Source organism: Plectrocnemia conspersa, unplaced genomic scaffold (assembly GCF_051122295.1).
Source record: "Plectrocnemia conspersa isolate PC_06_02 unplaced genomic scaffold, ASM5112229v1 ptg000008l, whole genome shotgun sequence".
NCBI lineage: Eukaryota > Metazoa > Arthropoda > Insecta > Trichoptera > Polycentropodidae > Plectrocnemia > Plectrocnemia conspersa.
In genome coordinates, this window is record NW_028277172.1 from 1,884,356 (window position 1) to 1,905,024 (window position 20,669).

Genomic DNA, 20,669 nt, shown 5'->3' on the forward strand with positions numbered 1-20,669 from the left:
ACTGCAAAGTCCTAATTTTATTTATTGATAATTAATTAAACACTTCTCAGAGATAGCAACACTCACTGCAATTGAAAAGTGCGTAGTAATATTATAATTTTTATAATTGAATTATGTATTCTTAAAAAAACTGCAAAAGTTCGAGTGAGTCTACGTAAACTTCTTTACGATTAATTATCAATTTCATCGTGATCACAATTGAGCAAATAATTTGATTTTGTCTTATAAATATAATTTATTATCGAATGTAATAAAAATTACTAATTTACTATAAATATCAGTACCGGTAATAGAAGTAGTTTTTAATTTTTTTACTGGCAATTTTTAAGCTTTCTTGATTTTTATTTACTTTCTCATCTACCCGTTTCCTAAAATGTTTTAAATTATTTATTTTATATACACCTGTTTATCCTTTACACGATGTATACGTTACATTAATAATCGTTTAAAAACAACTTACAATTTATGAATTTTATTCATATTTTAGTTTTATTTAAACATACAAATATTTTACATATTTAAAATAAAAATAAATTAGCATGATTTTTAAAATAGATTAATCTTAATAATAATAAATATAATAGTTTAGCGTCGCTACTACAATAAACGAGTTCGTTTACTATTTTTATGGATAATCACTATTCGTGAATTTTTTACCCCTCTTCCACCCTAAAAATATTACAAAATGCCATTGAGTCAGACTCCTGTTTGTTTCACACTGTCACAATTTCGCTAACCCTCTCCTCCCCTTCTAAACCTGTGACACCATTTATGGAAGCCGCCTAAAGCAAAAATAAATATTTGTTTCATTCTTTTTCAGCCATACAAAAAGAAAATTTGATGTATTTTTTATTAAAAAATACTTATGAACTAGCTTTTTGACAGGACTTTAATTTAATAATTGTTTTTAATTTAAAAGTAGGAAAACATATGTAAGAAATATATATTTATAAAAGGTGAGTTTTAACGATATGTATATTTTTTTAAGAAATAAACTATTGTATCAATTATATTTGTGAATTTTAAGTAATTTCTTTTTCAATGACCAATTAATAATTAATGATACATATTTAACAAATTTATCATTTAATTTTAATTCTAAGTGATCATTATTTTTATAAAACACATTGCTGGTTAAGTTTGAAGAATACTTTTAAACGACGTCATAGTTTGTCTAAAAATCAAGCAACACGTTATTATGCGCTGATGTAATTATACAATTTTTTTAATTAATTATTAAAAATGATATTTAATATTCCATTGCAGGCAGTGGCGGATTAAAGACTTGAGAGACCCCAAGCGCATTTAGAGTTGAAATCCCCTCCTTTCCAATAAATAAATAAAGATTTGTTTTAATAAAATCGTTGTTTTTTTCTATGAATTTAAAAATAAAAATTGTAATTTCTGAAAATAAAAATTATTTTGTAATTAACACGTGGTAATGCAAATGCATTACCGCGTACCAAAATAATAATAACATTGAATCATTTACTCAATTCCAGCTTTTACTTAATTTTAAACGCATACTGAATTCTAGCTTACGTTATCATTTATGTAAATATTCTTTCTTGATTTACATTAGGAAAATTTATCAATAATATTCTATATGTTTCTACAATATAATTTTCAATCAACATTATTGATAAATCATTTAAATGAACTTAACTTAAGAAGTTTTTTAATTTTTTTACACGTTTTAGCATAGAAAGGGAGCGTTTTCCACTGGCATTTTTACTAATATTTTTATCGATTAACGAACATATTTTTGTCGATGTTAATATTTTGTAAACTAGAAATGTCGAGAAAAAGGGAGCATTTTTTTCCCCAATAGAGCGCTTATTTTAAGTATATAATAATCCGCGACTGATAGCAAGTTAGAAATTATTTAATGCACAGAACTAAACAGGAAGTAGATGAGTAGAAAATGATTAAATATACTTTTAGTCTACCGATATAACAATACAGTTATAAGCCAGATAAAACGATTAGGATAAAATTAATGGTGTTTTGAAAAAATATCAAAGCAAAGGGCGGTTACATAAATTAAATTGTAATTGCACATTACTTTGAATGGTCGCCGCGCGCCGCGTTACGACCGCGTCGCAATCGAATGTTGTGTTCGCGAATCCGCGTTCGGTCAGTGCGGCTCGGGAGATAGGGGAGTACAGGTGTGTCGCTGCGCGGCCGGGCGCAGGCGACATGAGACCGTTCAGTTAGTTATGTGGCCGGCAACGGCGGCTCAGGGGGCCGCGGCCCCCGCGGGGCGCGCGCTCCCGCACTCGGCGCGCTCGCTGCACTTCGGCGAGGGTAACGCCTCCGCCCCGAGTCAGGCGCCCCCCTCAGGACTCTCCGGACCGGCTACCCAAGGTCAGCTCCGAATCGATCTTTGTCAATTTGTATAACTAATATGTTTAAAACGATCTCGTCAAACGTCAAATAGAGTAGATAGTTTTGTACGCGTTTGTTTTTATTCGCATGTAATTGTGCATTGTGCATAATTAATAAATAATAATTTAAAAATCGATTAAAATTTTTCAGCTGTCAAATTTGTTGTTTCGGCCAAATCGAAAATGGCGGTCGTGGTAATTTTCGCAATGGCGCTGATTCGATCCTCTCAAGTATTTTTATAGTTTTGAAGGTTAACGCGCATTCCAGACTTGCAACGGTCGCTCGATCCGGGAACGTTAACGAAAATAATCGCTCTATTTTAGCATAGGAACACGATGCCGTTGTTTCTGTATTCCCAGGTGAAATTGTGTATAAATTAAATCAAAAATACATTCACTTGTTTCTTCCGTTTTCAATTTATTGTATGTTGTAACATTTTCTACAAAGCTACATTTAGAGGAACTCCTGAATTTTTATTCTGACCATTTAATTTGCTGCCATTATTATGTCATTATTATTTCTCTTTCCTTAAAAGTGTCAACATTTATACTGTATCTTATTTATATCTGTATCAGACCACTCTTTTAGAGAGAAAGCTCTGCTTGATTCTACACTAACAGTTAAAGGCTAATTGTAAATAATTCCCTCGAATTTTGTCATCATTAACAGCTTATATGTCTTCAATTTGACTGAAATTAACAATCTCTTTCTTTTGTGATTTCATTTGTTTCACTATGTTGGATAAATCAATTTTTTATTTAATGTAACTTGATTTGACAAGATCTCACATTACACTAACGAAAATTTGTAAAGAAGTAATACACGCTAATATATTTATTATTTGTTAGGATTAGTAGTTAATGGTATTAAATCTAATCTAGAGCTTGATTTGTGATTCTTTTGTACCCTGTACCCTGGACCTCATTGTTAAAAACAAACAAACTTTTTATGTGGTGTTTTATTATATATACATTTCATGTTTCGTAATGGCTGATTATATACTTTCATAATTTACAGTTAAAGTATCATATTTTGTATATACTTTTACTGACATATTAGATTAGTACCTAAAAACTTTGTTGCGTCTTGTAAGATAATATTCGATTTCTCTACAATTCTCCTTGTTTTGGCTTTTTGCCATCCAAATGGCATTGTGGCGGTGAGGCGGTGAGGCGAGACGAATCTCACATATTTTCCTAGCGACAGAAAGCTCCTCTGGACCTCTTTGCCAAATAACTCAGGGTTCACGTCTTCGATTGTGGAGATAGGTCGAGATTCTCCGACCGAGAGTCATCTCTTTGATATCTGAATGACTCAAATTGTTAATTCTCGTTGAATAATGAACATATCATGGCTGGCTTTCAAATTCGATGAAAGTAGAGAGCTACGTATGTTCAGATAGATCTGAAGATGACATCATGGTCGTTCAACTCGTTCGCTAATAAGTACCGTTCGAGTCTATGATCTATGATCAATACTTGATCTGATTTTTTTTGTAATGGATCCAAGTCCGAATCTTAAAAGTGGCACTAGTGCAAACCGGATCCTAATGACTATTAACACGATGGGATATTTTTAAACGCGCCATCTTCTGGTTCAATTTCTGGTTCATCGACAAAATAGCTCACTATCGTAAACTTCCTATTTGCAATTTGTAACTTGCTTCTAAGCCTGTTCAAACAATCTCTTTATGCTTACATAATGTATCATATGTTTTCCTTCGTTGGTCAAGACCTTCAAGTTAGAAATTGGAATATATACATAAAAAAAAATCGACGCCAACTTGTTGCCGAATCGGTTCATATATTTTGTAGGTCGCCCGATCAATAAGCGCGTGTTAGCGAATGTTGGATCAAAAACCGATAAGTCCGATAGTTGTGTTACTATTTTTTATAATCTATATTGCGTCATAGTTATAGGAATGGGTGGGTGACTTTTGAGTGCTCCATTAATGATAAGCGGCGTATTTTTAAACGCTCGTAGTAATTATCTCTTATAGAAGTAATAATAATATTGCCGAGCCATTATCTTGTTGACTTTATTATTTACGATCCGAGAAAGTTTCCTACATACACGTGCATTTTGGTTCACCAATCTTGGTGTTTTTGAATTATTCCACATTCAAATTATGTCCAAGGCGAAGGTATGATGTGTGCTTTGCTGCCTTGGCACACACTTGTACAGTCAGAAGATCAAGGATCTCCCTCTCGTACATAAAAGATTGTCTTTCCATTGAAAAATACTATGATCACGCACTGGTTTATAATAAAATTACCATGTCGAATTTTTGTTAATATTTATTGTAAATCTTCTATTGCAACGCGTCACAACCGGGTCAACACAATCAATAACTATTGAATAGTAAGAAAGAACAGACTGAAATCAATGTATGTAAATCAGTGTCATATATTTTATTATTTATAAACCACAATAGATATCATAATGTACGACGTATCTCAGTTCTTTATCAGTAAGATTAGAAAAAAAATCAGTAATGGTCGATCATCATTTTAATTATATAATAATCGCTAATTCCGATCCCTAAGCACGATAGAAATTAAAAAATAACTTTATTCCATATGGCATTTGAACCTAGGTCTTTCATATATTAGTCACCATTGGTCTATCGTGCTGGTCATAAAATTTAATTTGTGTAAACTCTTGTTCTTTTTATTTAAAAATTTTCAATAATACATTTTGAGAATTGCAATCATAGATACTAAAATTACTATCTTCCAAATTGATAATTTTAGTTTAGTAATGTAATAAATTGTTTTTTTTACAAGCATATGCACATTTTTTTGTTAGTCCTTATGATTTTTTTTTTAAATTATGACATTTTATTGTTTTTATTATTATTATCAAAATTGTTATTTGTGTGCATCAATTTTTGCACATGGTATTCAATGTGTTAAATAAAATCGTTGTTAATAAAAAAACTACACTTGCTAAATGAAAATTAATAATTTTATCTTTTTGACAAAATAAAATATAGGGTTGGTCATCAAAATATTTTTTTTTTTACCCGTTACAAGAAGTAATAAAATAGATTATATACACGCTTTCCTGCAGATGCGCTCATAAATTCGCACTTTGCGCTCATAATCTCGCGCTTCGCTCGTACTTAAAAATCGGGAATAGATTTATCAGATAATCGTATAGAATAAATAAAAAAAATTAAGGTGGCTACACCAGGGTTTACCTATGTTATCATTAAGACCAACGTATTGTGCGTTCATGCTAACTTATGCTGATTTCATGCGGCAAGCGAAAATATCTGAAATAAATAAAATCTTTAAATGTAAGGCAATGTGTTTTGTACATTTTAAAATATTATTATTACAGTTTATTTCTCTTCAAGAGTCAGAGGTTGATAATATTTTTCAATCACATGCTCTTAAATTTTTGCATTGTAATGGCTGTTCACCAGGATTGTACCGGTACATGTAAGGACACAGGGTAGTATTGATTTATTGTTCTCGAGATAGGTTATCGTCTCATTTACTTTATTTTCAAACATAAAATTTCTTCTGCGAACACTGATAATAAATTTTGTCCCAGATTCGCTGCAGTATTTTGTATCCAAAAAGTAGCGATTAGCACGGAAAAATAGACGTGAAATCACTTGAAAACTGGTTTTAACGTTTTGTATATGTTTTATTTATTTATCCTTGCACACATGTATTATAATTTTATTAGCTACTAAAATTACATTTGTTCTAATCCAGCCTTGTTATTCTTCATGTATGTTTTTGCTTACTGACCGACCAAAAATAAACTAGTAGATGAATAGATTTTACTTTTTCTGTTACTATTATAATCAATGAAAATGAGTACAAAATATTTTTCAATTAATAATAATTATGTAAAAAAACAGGCGCGATTTAACAGGGAATTATTTTAAGAGATATGTGCATTTAAATAAATACTTTGTTCCATAAAATGAATTGTTTGTGCATTTATGTAAGGTAAATCTTCGGATTTTTTCTTCAAAAAAGGGTTCGTTGCAGGGGTTACAATATCGGTAATACCGGTATTGGCTCAAAAATCGAGCTTCGATAATACCGGTATTACAAAATGAAATCTATGTTTTTCAAATCCGTACATTTTATTTGTTGAAAACGGTATCTTCGTGCCTGAGAACTACGAAAGCGACGACGCCCATATTGCTTGAAAGCAGAAGCAGAGAATAAAATTATGCTTATTGTAGGGGATTAACCTAAGTAGTGTTATCGGTGTAGGATATCAAAGTAGAATAATATTATGCAGTATTTACGTATTTTTTATTCTAATGTATAATTTTCACATAAACGTTTATAACTTAAACTTAACATGAGTAGAGATAAATAAATATATTAAATATTAAATGTGCAATAATTAATAAAAATATGTAAATAAATCATATCTTGATGATACAAATCTGTTCTTAGAAAAAATATGTCCATATTTCCATTTATAATTACTAGAAATGGAAAAGTTAAAATCGTATAATTTTACTAGCACCTTTCAGACAAATTATATTTTCACTGGTAAAAATATATATCTACCGATGAAAATGTATTCCGATATGATTTCACTGAAATGACATATTTTAAAAAATGTTTTAATAGATTCGAGATTTTCTTTGAGGGATAACCCGAGAATTTATGAATCAGGGACGTCATTTCATTTCAGTTTTTTTTATATTTCTATTTCATTAGGATTCTTAGCATTTAATTAAATAACATTTATCTTTCTGGCCAAATTCAAAGCGATGGGGACAAATGCCTCCACCTGCCCCCATCAAATGACTTATGGTCTTCGAATGTTTGGACTAATATAATACTTGGACTTGGGAGCCACTGGAGTAGGTCATTGTTATTGATACGATGCATGAGAAACTAAGATCAAAACATGTAACGATGTATGGTGTTGAACTATCGTGCGAATATCGCCGCGTAAATCGACCGTGAAGTGTTAAAAATAAAGTTATTATTGTAGATATTACAGAGTTTGATATTTGTTGTTTTAAAAATAAGTAAATGTATTTCATTATAATATTATCATAATCTAAATTTAAATTAATTAATAAATTGTTTTTTTATTTTATTAGTATCGAATTCATAAATTGACGTTTACTGAATTTACTATTATGAATATAAAAAAACGATCATTTCGATACTGTATTTTAAATTTGGCGTTAAAATGTTGACTAATTAAATAGTTATGATATTGTAAAAAATAGGTGTTGGTACTAATTTTCGTATATCAGTCCGGCTTTTTAGGAATAATGTCCGGTATGCAATGTGTTAAGAAAATATAACAACATTTTCTCTTGATGTGTACCTTGTATTTTTAATAACACTAGTCGTAAATTGTATAATGTGGCTTTCTACTGCTACCTAACAGTTGTACACATAAAATATTCATATGTAAAGTTATTTTGACTATATTATGGTGATGGATCGCTTGTTTGTTGCTCTTGCAAATTTATTTGCACTACTTGAAGAAAATGCGCCAGTCGGTTACTAGCGAGTTATTCTCGACGGAATACTAGAGTTTAGATAGAATTTCAATTGAGATGGAAATGAACGGATTTGCGTTACAGCACTGCTTCTATTCAAACACTTAGCAATTCCTATGAGAATTGTAAATACGCGCTACGTGGGAGTTTCAGCGAAAAAAATTCTGCTGCAAGAAACAATCTTCTGCCGCACTAAGACCGGATTATGAAAAAATCCATCCGGCGCTATCTTCGGATTAAGCGCTTTTTTCATCCGAAGCATATCGCGTGTGTGTACACAGCATGTGCATGCGGTTCGAGATGTAGAACGCCGATTCGCGCGTTTAATTTCTTAATTGAAACCGCGCCGCCAGTCGGTTCCGAGAGAACTCGTTCTCCAAAGACTTTTTATTTTACGATGATTTTTTGCACACTGGCGCGAGTGAGTGAGAGAGAGAAACTGGAATTCGAAGCTATTATTTTCGCCGGTTGTTTCCATTTCGCTCGCGGCCGCCATTGTGCGGGGTTCGAGGTCCGACCTTTGGCGGATTCCTCGGTCACCTGGCCTCGCAGGGATCCCACCCTTGTTCCCCTACTTCCCACCGTGGGAACGCGGAACCCCTGAATCCGCGCTCCGGGAAGAGTAACCTTCCTTTTGGATGCACTACGAGGGTGAGTCGCAAAGTTTTGTAATTCACATGGTAGGTAAAGAATATGCTCTAATTTAGTCCTAACCCTCCGTTGATTGAAACATCTGTAGGTCATCGACTGCTATCTCTATTGAGCGTGCGACTAGCGAAGATCACGATAATCGTGAATAAATGTAGTTCTTAAAAAAGTGCTAGTTCAACTATACTAAGATGAAGTCATCATCTTATCTTCTATGCGTCTATCTCTTTCTCTTAACCTTTAGAAATCCAAAGGCATGTATGTCATGCCCAAAATGGTTTTACCATTACAGTCCAAAGGCTCCATATGTTTTATATTTTTTTAAGTCATTTTAAATGACTTGATGAATAAATTTCCTGTATTTTATTTTATTAGTTACTCAGAGATACTTATATCAATACATTACTGTAAAAATTCGTCGTAAAATCTGTTAATCCATAACAATTTTTTGACCAGTCTGTACCAGCCGCTCAAAACCTAGACGTGTAAATTGTTATCCATGGTTTTTAATTCAACTCAATATTTAGACAATAATTTTTGAGAGCATTGAATTACGAATCGTGAAATTGATGTTGACGAATCAATTGTCTATTGTAGTGAACGTCACATTATCCAATTTTTACACACATACATTCGCGCGTGCTACAGCTCCAAGATTCACAAGAATAAAGTCGTATACGTCGCACGAAAATACGATTGTGTGTTGTTTTTGTTTCTGCCTGCGCTGCAATAACGCTTATTATCGGGAAACTGCAGCGTATCCGCATATTTTGGAGAGTTTTGAAAAGATCGTAAATACTTTTATACTTATGATATATTATTTAAAAAATGCAATTAAATACATTTCAAAAATTAATAAAATATTTTTTGTTATATATTGAAACAAATTACATACATAGAAAATATATTTATAGAAAATTTACGTATTTTAAAATTCAATTAATTACATTTAAAAAATAAAATCACGGTTAAGTTGGAAGTCAGTTTTCTTTGGTTTCGTTCCAACAATACTATCACTTTCTTTATGTAGAAGAAGGTTGGTAGTTCATTTTCAAATTTTAAAAAGTCACTATGAAAAATTGTGAGTACCGAATCCAAAAACAATTTGCTGTTAACTGATACGTCAAAAATTCGTACTGCAATAATTTTGTGAATGCGTTGTCTGCGTCTACAGATGTATGCGAAAGAGAAACGATACATGCGCGTAAGAATATTCGTTGTCTCGCTTGTTCTTGTTGAAGCGGCAATGCTCGTTTCAAGGATTTTTTTAAAAATAAATATTTTGGTCTATTTCGCACAAAATAATATATACTATTTAATATCACAGTAACTGTTTGTCAACTCCTACAATACAAGTGTGTGAGTAAAACGTATGTGTGTTTTGGATAAAATGTGGATAGCGTGATGATCACTGATTTACAAGGATATATACTCTTTTATCATTGCATTCTTGTTTGTTTTTTTTCTGGTGGTGTTCCCAACATCTGGAACGGGTACATGGTATACCTTAAATAAATTATATATAAATAATAGGTAAGAAGCTTAATTTTTGCGATTCAATAAATTGGACCACAGTGGATTCAATAAGAAAAAAGTTTTTGTCCCGTTAAGGTTAATCCCTCGACGATAACAACGAACCGTTACAGATTAGCCTCATATTAAAGAGTTCAAACAACATACGATTTGAAGTTCTTCAATGAATAACATATCAGTATTCTTAGTTGTACATAATATTTCGAGCAGTACAAAAATATTGATAGTTAGATTTTTTTAAATATTTATATAAATATCATATAATCAATTAACTTTATAATAGCGATAGGTGTTGTGATAATGTAATCTAATTTATTGCATCAAAAGTATAAACGATATCTCAATTTCAAATATGATAGTTAGACGAGAGGTAAAACATTTTGTTTTATTTTAAAGTAATCGATTTTGTAAGGAGGCTGTATCGCATTTATATCAACGTTTCACTCGTGGACAGTGATGGTCTTAAACTTCTTCAAAGCAATCTCAAAAACTACTCGTTTTATTGGTAGTAAATGTTTATATGATTACATTACACGTGTTACTGTTTCTCAATCGTGGAGATAACTCCGCTATCTGGAATTCAACCCAAATAAATAAACAATAGGTATCTTATGGATTCAATGTCTCACGGCGGGCGCAAAGTACGATTTTTCTCGATTCTCGTGAAACCGGACTGGCAGAGCTCCAAAGACAAATTTTGTTTATCTCGGAACTGTGGTGCAATCTATAATTCTATCAAGGACGTCGTCCAATTAAGACCAGCCGTGTGGTATCTTCAAAGGAGTTTCGCACGGTTTGTCCCCCGCAAAGCTCAAATGTTTAATTAGGCTTATCGAGTCTCTCTTGTGCTTCGCCGTAGACTCAAAAGTTTGTCCAGTGACGTCACACCTTTCGCGAAAATTTAACTTATGATCGATCGGACTACGTCGGTGGCCCGTAGTTGTTCATATGGGTTTTTGCCTCGCATGTCAACTAGCCGAACCGCTGGTTAATCTTGACCCAAATGCGGAGATCACATAGCGAGCGTGTTTGTTTATTTATTTATTTTCGTCACGTTTGCTCGATCAAGTGTTGATGTGCGTAGGGCTGGAGGACAGGTGCTGGATGCTTACGTGTTGTATTGCTCCCACGTGTTCGAGGTGTAATAGCATTATCTTATCAGTATGAATTGGGACTGTTTTATAACAGTTCTTTCGAGACAGATGTAAGTCAATATTGTGGTTGTTGTCGAGCTTCTAGAAAGTCACAGGCGCCATACGATACCATTATTAGAAAGGTCTGACTCATAGCATATTCCATATTGATTTACTACCGCCTACAGTTGGGTTTTAATATGTCGGTTTATTTCATTCTTTTATTAGAACAAGACATCGGATTTAGGTTTTCTAAGAATAGAATATACATACATACACGGAAACAGAAACTTCAAAAATTATATTAAATGTATAAGGCTGTATTTTTTAACCTATTGCATTTTAGGCACATAAATGCATTTTTTTTATTTAGTTGTAAATAAGCTTGAACTGGTGTACCGCAGGAAATTTCGGGTGAATGTAATGTGGCTACCATAGACTGTCTAGTCAATGATTTTCAATCATGAAACACACGTATAAGGTCTTTCCGCTCCATGACTCCATGATGACCGTGTTTTAATCACGTTGGACGTCACCAATTTCTGGATTTAATGCCGAAAGAAATTTTAGATTAAATTCGTATGTGTGAACAGGTGGATAGCGTGTTATTTATGTGAAACATTTTTTCTGGACGCAACGAGGGCTTTTGTGTGGTCTCTTCCTTTACACTACATCAAGTTCATCATTATTATACAGTGGTTACGGTAATTAAGTGCGCGAGTTTCAAGAAGAAGAACCCCCACAAAATGATTTTTTTTAATTGCATGTGTTCTTAGGGTCCTTTTCATAATGAGTAATGTATTTTATTGGAATTGGCGAGTGATATTCTGGCCCTGATATAAAAATTTAAGAGGCTTCCAGAAGACGATATTTTGTCAAAGACATGAGTGTTTAAATTAAAATATAAAATGTATCGAAACAATAGTTGGAGGTGTATTCGAATGCTTTGGTTTTGCTAATCAATAAATATGGCGAATCATGCGAGCGGTTCTCGGATTATTTTTTCGGTCAATTAATTAAAATATTTATAATAATGACTGTCATGTGGTGCAAAAGAGATAAGGTGAATACAATTAAGTAGATAGTTAGGAATTACCTGTCGGCCGTGTTTCATAATTCTCTTTATAACCTTTAGTATTCAGCCATTGATGCCATAATATCAATGAACAATTAAATTTGTTAATGCATAGGTCAAAGCATATTTCTCTTACATACATACATGTAAACTAACGCAACATTTGTTTGCGGAAACCAAACTAAATAACGGACAGCTGTTCTATATTTACAGCGTACGGTTGACCTTAGGGATGTGCCACGACCTTACGATACTATCTTGCGTAAGGTTAGCAATGCCATTAAATTTAATATTATTTACAACTCGATTGATCTTTCTATTTTTTATTTTATAAAAATAGCCAACCTTCCAAAAAGTTCCACCACGCTTTTATGCATGTGTGTGTCGCATAGGGATAATAGCTCTGTCACGACGAAGCGTTAATGACGTTGGAAACAGGTTTATCCATTACGAGTGCCATTATTAGTACTGCTACTACGCAGCGGGACGACGGGGTCGATCAATTACAACGTGACAAATTTAAGGTGGAGAGTGGTGGTGGTTGTTCAGGAACCGCCGCCATTTTTATGTGCCATTTTATTTTGCAACCCTTTCGCGGTTGTGGTTTATCACTGAAGTTTACTGCCTAGCTGGAAAGGGTTTTTAAAATGCTATAACCTTTTTTATGTCCGTCTGTTCTGAGAAGAAGGAGAGGGCCATGGCGGTCCTTTTGTGGCAGAGATGCTTGAGGTCAAACACGCTGCGCGACCTCTGCGATTCGTGCGTAGTTTCGCAAAGTCGTGAAGAGAAGATTTTTTAGGATAAGATTTGAATGAAGGTTTTTGCGTGCTCAATTCAAAACCAATTCTGCATGCTGATTTCCTGAAAACCCCAATTAATCTTAGTAGCAATTACTACACAGATAAGTAATTGTATGAAAGTATTTGGACTTGCCCGATTTTGCATCGAACGCTCCCATAACGCGTTCACTATTGTCTGATCAACTCGCGTGGGAACCTACAGTTTGAAGAGCTCGTATTCGTAACATTTTATCTCTCCGAGGGTATTAAAAAGGCGTAATGGTTGGGAGCGTCTGCCTCCCATCGCCCACCTCGCTCCCGTCGCGCCACAGTACCTTTCTATGCAAATACGCTCGTTCGCTTTTCCCGTTTGAAAATTTTCCGGGACGGAAATTGATTTCCCGCGCCAACTTTTCGCAGTAACAACCGGCCACCGGTAGTTAATTGCATTTGCCTTTTATACTTACTACTATAACCTAGACTCTGGGGTACAAATGGACGTTATATACACAGCTTTTGAAAAGGTGTTCGATAAAATTAATCATCAAAAAAAATCGGGTTTTCTGAGGGTCTCATAAAGCTATTCTCAAATAATAAAAATCAATTCGTGTGACTTCCAACTGCGTCTTACTGGCTGCGAAGTCACACACCTCTAATATCTGCACTACACTCTCTGGAAGTTGACCAAGGTTGGCCAAGGACGGAGAATTTAGTGGGTTACTTCGGTCGAGTTCGGTTCTGCCTGCTCTAAAATCTCTCAGAAGTTGTTCGAGGTAAAGTGGGAGTAATTCAGTCGACTTGGTCAGCTTCGAGCGCTTCCGAACATTGTCGGCATATTTTCCGAGTCAAAGGGACCGAAGTCGGAGCTGCTCTTTCGAGCGCGAGCGGTGAGATACTTCCCCTTTCGCTCTCTCGCGTGTTAAGTTACGAGAGAGAGAGATAATGATATGGTGGTTCGCAAACTGAGATAGAACGAGTAACTCGGTTCAATTTCAGTATGCGCGTAGGCGTCCTATGGTTAACACGCACGTCGAGCGCTGCATCGCAGTCACGTGGTCAAGTTATTATACCACATGCTTATCGGGGACTTTTACTGACATCTTTGAATATTTTAGGGCACCAAAAGGGATTAATTATATTTTTGATAATATATACATCTAACATATATCGTTATTATATTTTTTTTTATATAAAATTAAATAAATAAAAAATAATTAGTGGTATTTGATTTTGTTAAAAAAAATTGTTTCGAATATCCTTATGTATTTTCCTAGATCGGTTTATATAAAAATCACACCATAGCGAATTCTTATTTAGAATCGATGGCGACAAATTCTATGATAGTCACAGATGTGGTGTTCGTATTCTGAAGTATTATTTTTATGCCTAATGGTATTTTGCAAAAGCCGACAAAGATTTTGCGTAAATTTAATATTTACGACCGAAAAGTTTTCATTGATATTGTATTGGTGAGTGCCAACACAAACTTTTATAATTATCAGTAGCGTAATTTTAATAATATAACAATTTAAAAATTGTGTTTTTTTGCACATTTTATTCGATCGCGCGCAAATATGCCGGCTGTACGTGACAGCAGCCGCCGTCCGAACTTCATCCACGCCGCGAAGCGCGCGGATATATAAGATACGCGACAGTGTGGGCGCTTACTCGAAGTCGTAGATCTCGGCCGACTTCAGTGTAGCTTCGGTTCGGACAACTTCCAGAGAGTGTAGTGGAGGTATAAAAGTTACCAAACCCGTAACATCAAATAAATATAAACAAATTAAATAAAAATAATATACATATGAAATCCAAAATATCTCAAATAGCTGATAAAATATGAATATTACAATATAACCATCTTATTTATTGTTATTATTTATTATATAAATGTAAATATATTATTTTTATTTATAATTTATGGGAATGCATTGAGTAAAAAAACTATTTCCTTTATAGTAATAAAATACACTGCATTAATTTGCAATATAACATTAAAGTAATTAAAAAATGAAAGTGAAAATAATTAGTTTTAATAAATAAATCATCGGCAATCAATTGTAGAATCGGCGAATTTTCCATTCGATGAATTTACCAGTCGGGGAACTTTCAGGGTACCATTTTAAACATATTTTTTTGATATATTGTAGATTAATTTCATTGGGATTAAAATGTATTTATATGTATATTTAAATGTCTTGTTTAGCATTTATACCCTGTAACAGGTGGTTGGATCGATGTAGTAGTGATCATCCTTGATAAAGTCCTCGTTGTTACCTCTCGAAATGCGTCTGCACTTTAGCACGTGGCGCTGGTTTGAGTCGACCGCTGATGGGAATCAAGTGTCAAATTATATACCCGTTTCTTCTTACTATTGTAGCTTGTGCGAATGGGAGAAAAGGCTTATTTAGACTAATGGTCGTACTGTCAAATTCCGCTGTAATGAAGCAAAAATATGTCTCCCGGGTGACAATTTATAAGCGAAACCATTGTGGTCACTTATCAAACAATAAAGGATACATATAGTAAAACATTGATAAACGAAATAATGTATATTGTTTGACACGTGTCATGTGTTTTTTTTGTTATGGTAATTCTTTCTGAACAAACTTAGGGATTCGTTTTTATTTGAATAAAAGTTAATTACGTATATCTATATTAATCAATATGTGATATGATTTAAAAGCTTTGGAAACCACTCCAAATAAGTGATTATATCAGTTGTTAAGAAATATTACGTTATGTAGTTTGTTATCCGTTTATTTTTGCACTATTTATAAATAAATACTGCGGCACAGTGACAAATCCGCTTTTCCGCTCTATTATCTTGGAAATGAGTAACCACAAAATTTTCCATAAATCAAATCCATAGTCTTTTGTTACCTATTACAGCACAGCACACTACCTCGCGTTGTGGAGGTATTGCGTCGCAGTAGTTGCGGTCGTGTCGTGTACCAGTGTGTACAATAAAAACTACTGTTGTTAATTTCACTTAGTCACCCGTGAAACGAGCCGTGTTTCGACTTTTTCCTCATTCTCCTAGCCTTTGTGAATCGATCGTTCGGAAATAGAAGGGAAAAGTACAAAGTTCGGTCAAAGTCTGCAGCTAAACGTAACGACTTGTCAGAAGTATCGATCGGCCGATTTCGCTGCATCTGGAAAATTCATGAAAACTTCGCCATCAAGGTTGGACTTTGTTGGCATTGTGCGTTGTGTAACGACTTTGTCTACCGGCTGCACTGCACGGGTTTCAGCTCCATTTTAGTAATCGTTTTTCTTTCCGATATCTTAGATTTAAAATCTATTGTTTGAGTTTTCGGAAACTACCACGTTTACTCAAAAGAACCAAGAAAGTAGCTTTGGTATCGACACCTGATTGCTCAAACCGCGCCATGGTTGATTGATTCAGTCTGAGATGTGTATGGTTTCTGAGCATAGTTTATATATTAGGAAATTTCTCGGAAGTATGTGTTTCTAAATAAATATAAAACAATAATATATTTACTTGTTTTAATTAGTGCATACTTAGAACATATCTGGAGAATCGTTTTCTATACTAAAAATAATTTGACAAAATACTTCTTCATATTTTTAATAGATTAATGATTAATTTAATATGATTGTAAGCTAAATTATGCGCACTACTTTATAATTATGTATTGTGTTATGTTCGTTTATATCTTTATTAGTCGCAGAATGTGACTAGGATTAAATTTGGTTACGTGTTTTTGCCACACCTTATTTATATGTAAAATGATACGCTTTAAATTCGTTATTTATATTTTTTGCTATTATCAATTTTTATCATTTGGAAGAATACACGTGCTAGAATCAACCTTATAATCCATTGAAATCAACTTATAGCTTCCGTAGCAACCTATAAAACAAAATTTAATATTTATTTATTTATTTTCAAGAGCTTAATGATTTAGTGTCGGGTTCATCAATAGAATCAATCTTCACTTTTCAAAAATCGTCAAAAAGATTTTAGCCAAATTTACAAGCGTGAGAATATGAATTTTATGCTATTAACATTTTGCCATTTTAATATAAAATATTTTTTATTAAAATGTCACACCACTGTGAGAAAACCTTTTTGCATATTAAGTCAAAGTACCTGCCATGATAAATAAAATTATTCGTCGCAAATTCCTCGAGAAATGAAAATACGTGCATTCGGGATTGCTATACAACCGGCTATTTAGTAAACAAACTTTCAAAATCTCGGATTTTTTCCGAATTATAATAGGTGTAGGAAGTGGAAAATATGACTAAAAATATATATATCTTTATTTTAAAAACCTAAATATATGAAAAAATTATACAAAATACAACACAATTTTTTAAAAATTAATAATTAAATTTAAATGCAGTGTGTGTTTGTGTATTTATACATAATATATGCGTCTGTAAAAAAGTTAGGCCAAACTACATAATTCTGGGGCGTGGGGGGGGGGAAACATTTTTTTAGAATAAGTAACGTCTAAATACTATATCTCACTGAATTAGATGCTGTGAAATGACTTAAATATATCGTAAATTTCGTTTATACCGCGAAACAAAAGTCAATACTAAACCGTGCGAGTTAACTCGTCCATGGGGAAATTGGATCATATATTTTTGGCGAGTTTACTTATTCATGTGGATTAATGGATATTGTTTAATAGATGTCCGCCCGGATACGCAATATCGTTTGTTTCGCCGACGTGGAAAGAACTTGTCACATCAATTAGTTTTGTAATATAATTTAGTTAGTTTTTTGCGATTAATTTCGTCATAACGGTTATGGGTGTTCCTGACAGTTTATTATATAGTAGAGTTGACATTAAAAGTCATTCAGAGGCTTATCTTCATTGTTCAGGAGATAACTCGTTTAATTATTGCATATATGATAATATTAAAGAAGTTGTAGATAATTTAAATAATGAATTAAGTATAATAAAGATATGATAGTTAATAATATAATAATAGTTATAGATCACTCTAGTATAGAAATAGTTGATAATATAAAATATAAATTTTAAGAAACATTGTAATTATTATCAAAAAAATCTATAATAGTATTATATTGCCCCTCTTTAATTATTGTATATGCTTAATAAATTAGATGTTGCAAAAATTACAAAATAAGGTAATGAGTTGTATTTTTAAATAAAAATAGATTTACTAGTTGTAGAAGTATGATTGATAAATCGGAATGGTTGGATGTTCAATAAATATTGAAGATGTGGCGACCACACAGATGCATACGTTCTCAAAACTCATGTTAATTTATTGTGACCAAAATAATCATGCATCAACAAGGAAATAAGACAATAGCGTAAAGGATTGGGACCACACACAAAAGCCTCGTTACGACCAGAAAAAAACATATCATTGAGAGAATATTTCTTTATTGTGAAACGGTTACGGGTATAATAAATCACCGGATCCACAAGATTCCCGTTGCAGTGCAATACGACCTTGGACAATGCCCATCAAGGGAATGTTGCTTTCTAAAGGCGTATACCTATTTCGCTGCTCTACATCTATTGCCAGATTTGCAGCTTGGACTCCGATGAGGAGAGGGCAGTCACAAGCATACACTCAAGGAGACCAGCAGCCACCCGCGGATAACATACTATCATGGGATCAACTTTCGCTGTACACTCGCTGCCACATTACCTACTAGACTTTTGAGGACCTCCCACGGACATCATCCCTGCGCCAGCTTCTCCACCACCGCTCGGAACCGTTTCTCGCAATTGTAATATCTAACTAGATTCCACCAAGCGTTTCACTGGCTACGAAGTCACACCTCTCAGGGTTCTCAAATATATGTTTTAGTTTTTATATATAAGTTAAAAAATAATATGTATATAAATATGTACATTGGATTTAATACTAGAAATAGAGACAATTTGGATAATTAGGTATAATATAACGAGTACGGCCAGGGGAATAATGTTCGGAGGTGTGAATTTGTATAATAATAATAAAAATGTAGCGGGTTTTCTTAATGGAAATTATAATAATAGTATTTTTTATTTTCTGTTTGGTGTATAAACAAATAGCTAAATAAATTAATAAAATAATATTAATAATAATTAAATTAGGAGCCCAATTTTGCTTCCAAGGTTTAGTTTAACGATACTTTTTGAGAACTGATACCGATATCTGCTTCAAAATAAATGTAAAGGTTAATTGGCAGAATATTATGTATCATAGGATATTAATACATATCAAACTAAATTTCGGTAAAATATGGTACAATACATTTCATACTAAATTATAATAAATGTCAATTTTACAATATAAAAATCGTTATATATAAATTAAAGTTGTTGTTCAGTGTTAACATATAATACATAAATACAAAATATTTTAGTTGATCTATTTACTTAGATTATTTAATTATGGAACAAGATAATTACATTTTTTTATGGTTACACATCCCCTTACTGTTCTTTAGAGTAGTTAGAGATTAAGAGATTTTTTACAATCAAGTTCATATTATATTTACATACAGTTTCTCGAGGAATTAATGAATTTCAAATTACAAGCTATACTGGTTCTGATACATTTACCAAAAGTTTCTCTTCTTCTTGCCGATAAATATGATTCTTTATTATAACTGAGTGGATGTGTGGAAAATTATTCGAATGACTCGTACAAAAGTGGAAGTGACTCCACAGGTGCTCGTTCCGGTACGATCAACTCTCCAGCACGGGTGAAATTGGAGTTGACGTCCGCTCAGCAGTTTTCTGCATAACTTAATTGAAAAGTACATTGCCACACAACTGTTGTTGTGAGTCACTATTATGTAAAAAAAATAGAGCCACACCACGTGGTGATAGCTGTGCTAACTAAACAAACCAGGAGTGTCGAAGAATGTTGTTTTTGGCTCTAGCACAGGATGCTTAAGAGTTTCAACTTGTGTTGATTGATGGGAGCTTACTAATCGTGCCGTATTTTGCCAAAATATGTGAGTGAAAAGTGAAAATGTTGGGCGCAGCTGGCGCGCAGACTGGAAAACGCATACAGGCGATAAGCGCGACGAAGGTTGTTGCCTTTGTGTTTCTTGCATACATTATCTTGCTATATAGTAGCGCATCACGACCTTCGCACACTTCAAGAAGTCCACGTCGAGCTCGTCTTCCGGTCGGTGGACTGCAATTGTATGCCTAGAATGAGGGTTTTAATGATCGCGTCAAACCCTTGATGTACATATTATGCCACACGCATAGCATGACTCGCTATGAGCTATAAAAAAATATTTCCTCTTATCCACGTGGCATTTTTGCGATGGTTATGTTTTCAGAGAAATTAGAATACCTTGCACGCTTCATATTGATCAATTCCGTAAGGAATCGATGGCATTTTCTTGGTACTATGATATGTCGGAAATATTTATGATTTATCTTCTTCGTAATATTATATAACAATAGTGTTTTTATTTATAGATTTAGAAGCTACTTGGATACAATGGTTAAATTGTGCAAGCTTTGATTGATGGGATAGTTTGAACACCTTGACCCACTAGGCAGAGCTGTCTCAGTGTTTGCTCTGGACAATTAGGGAAATTGAGAAAACTTAATCGAGTTTTAAACATACATTGTTTGCGTTATATA

At 33.3% G+C, this 20,669-nt stretch overlaps 1 protein-coding gene across 12 annotated transcripts in view; it reads left to right on the top strand.

Annotated features, from left to right (window-relative positions):
• The first annotated feature begins 2,139 nt into the window (after nt 1-2,139).
• The window catches only part of dop (microtubule-associated serine/threonine (MAST) protein kinase dop), a 67,589-nt gene continuing 49,059 nt past the window's right edge, over nt 2,140-20,669 (top strand). For 11 of the 12 annotated variants that reach the window (XR_015810509.1, XR_015810507.1, XR_015810511.1 and 8 more), the window contains exon 1: nt 2,140-2,367. Coding sequence is in view for 8 of the 12 variants with exons in the window: in XM_088190672.1 (XP_088046798.1) it covers nt 2,220-2,367 (148 nt within the window). In the remaining 4 variants the exon portion in view is untranslated. Of the gene's footprint in view, nt 2,368-8,432; nt 8,543-20,669 lie in introns of those variants that run through there. The other variant, XM_088190678.1, reaches the window with a different exon arrangement.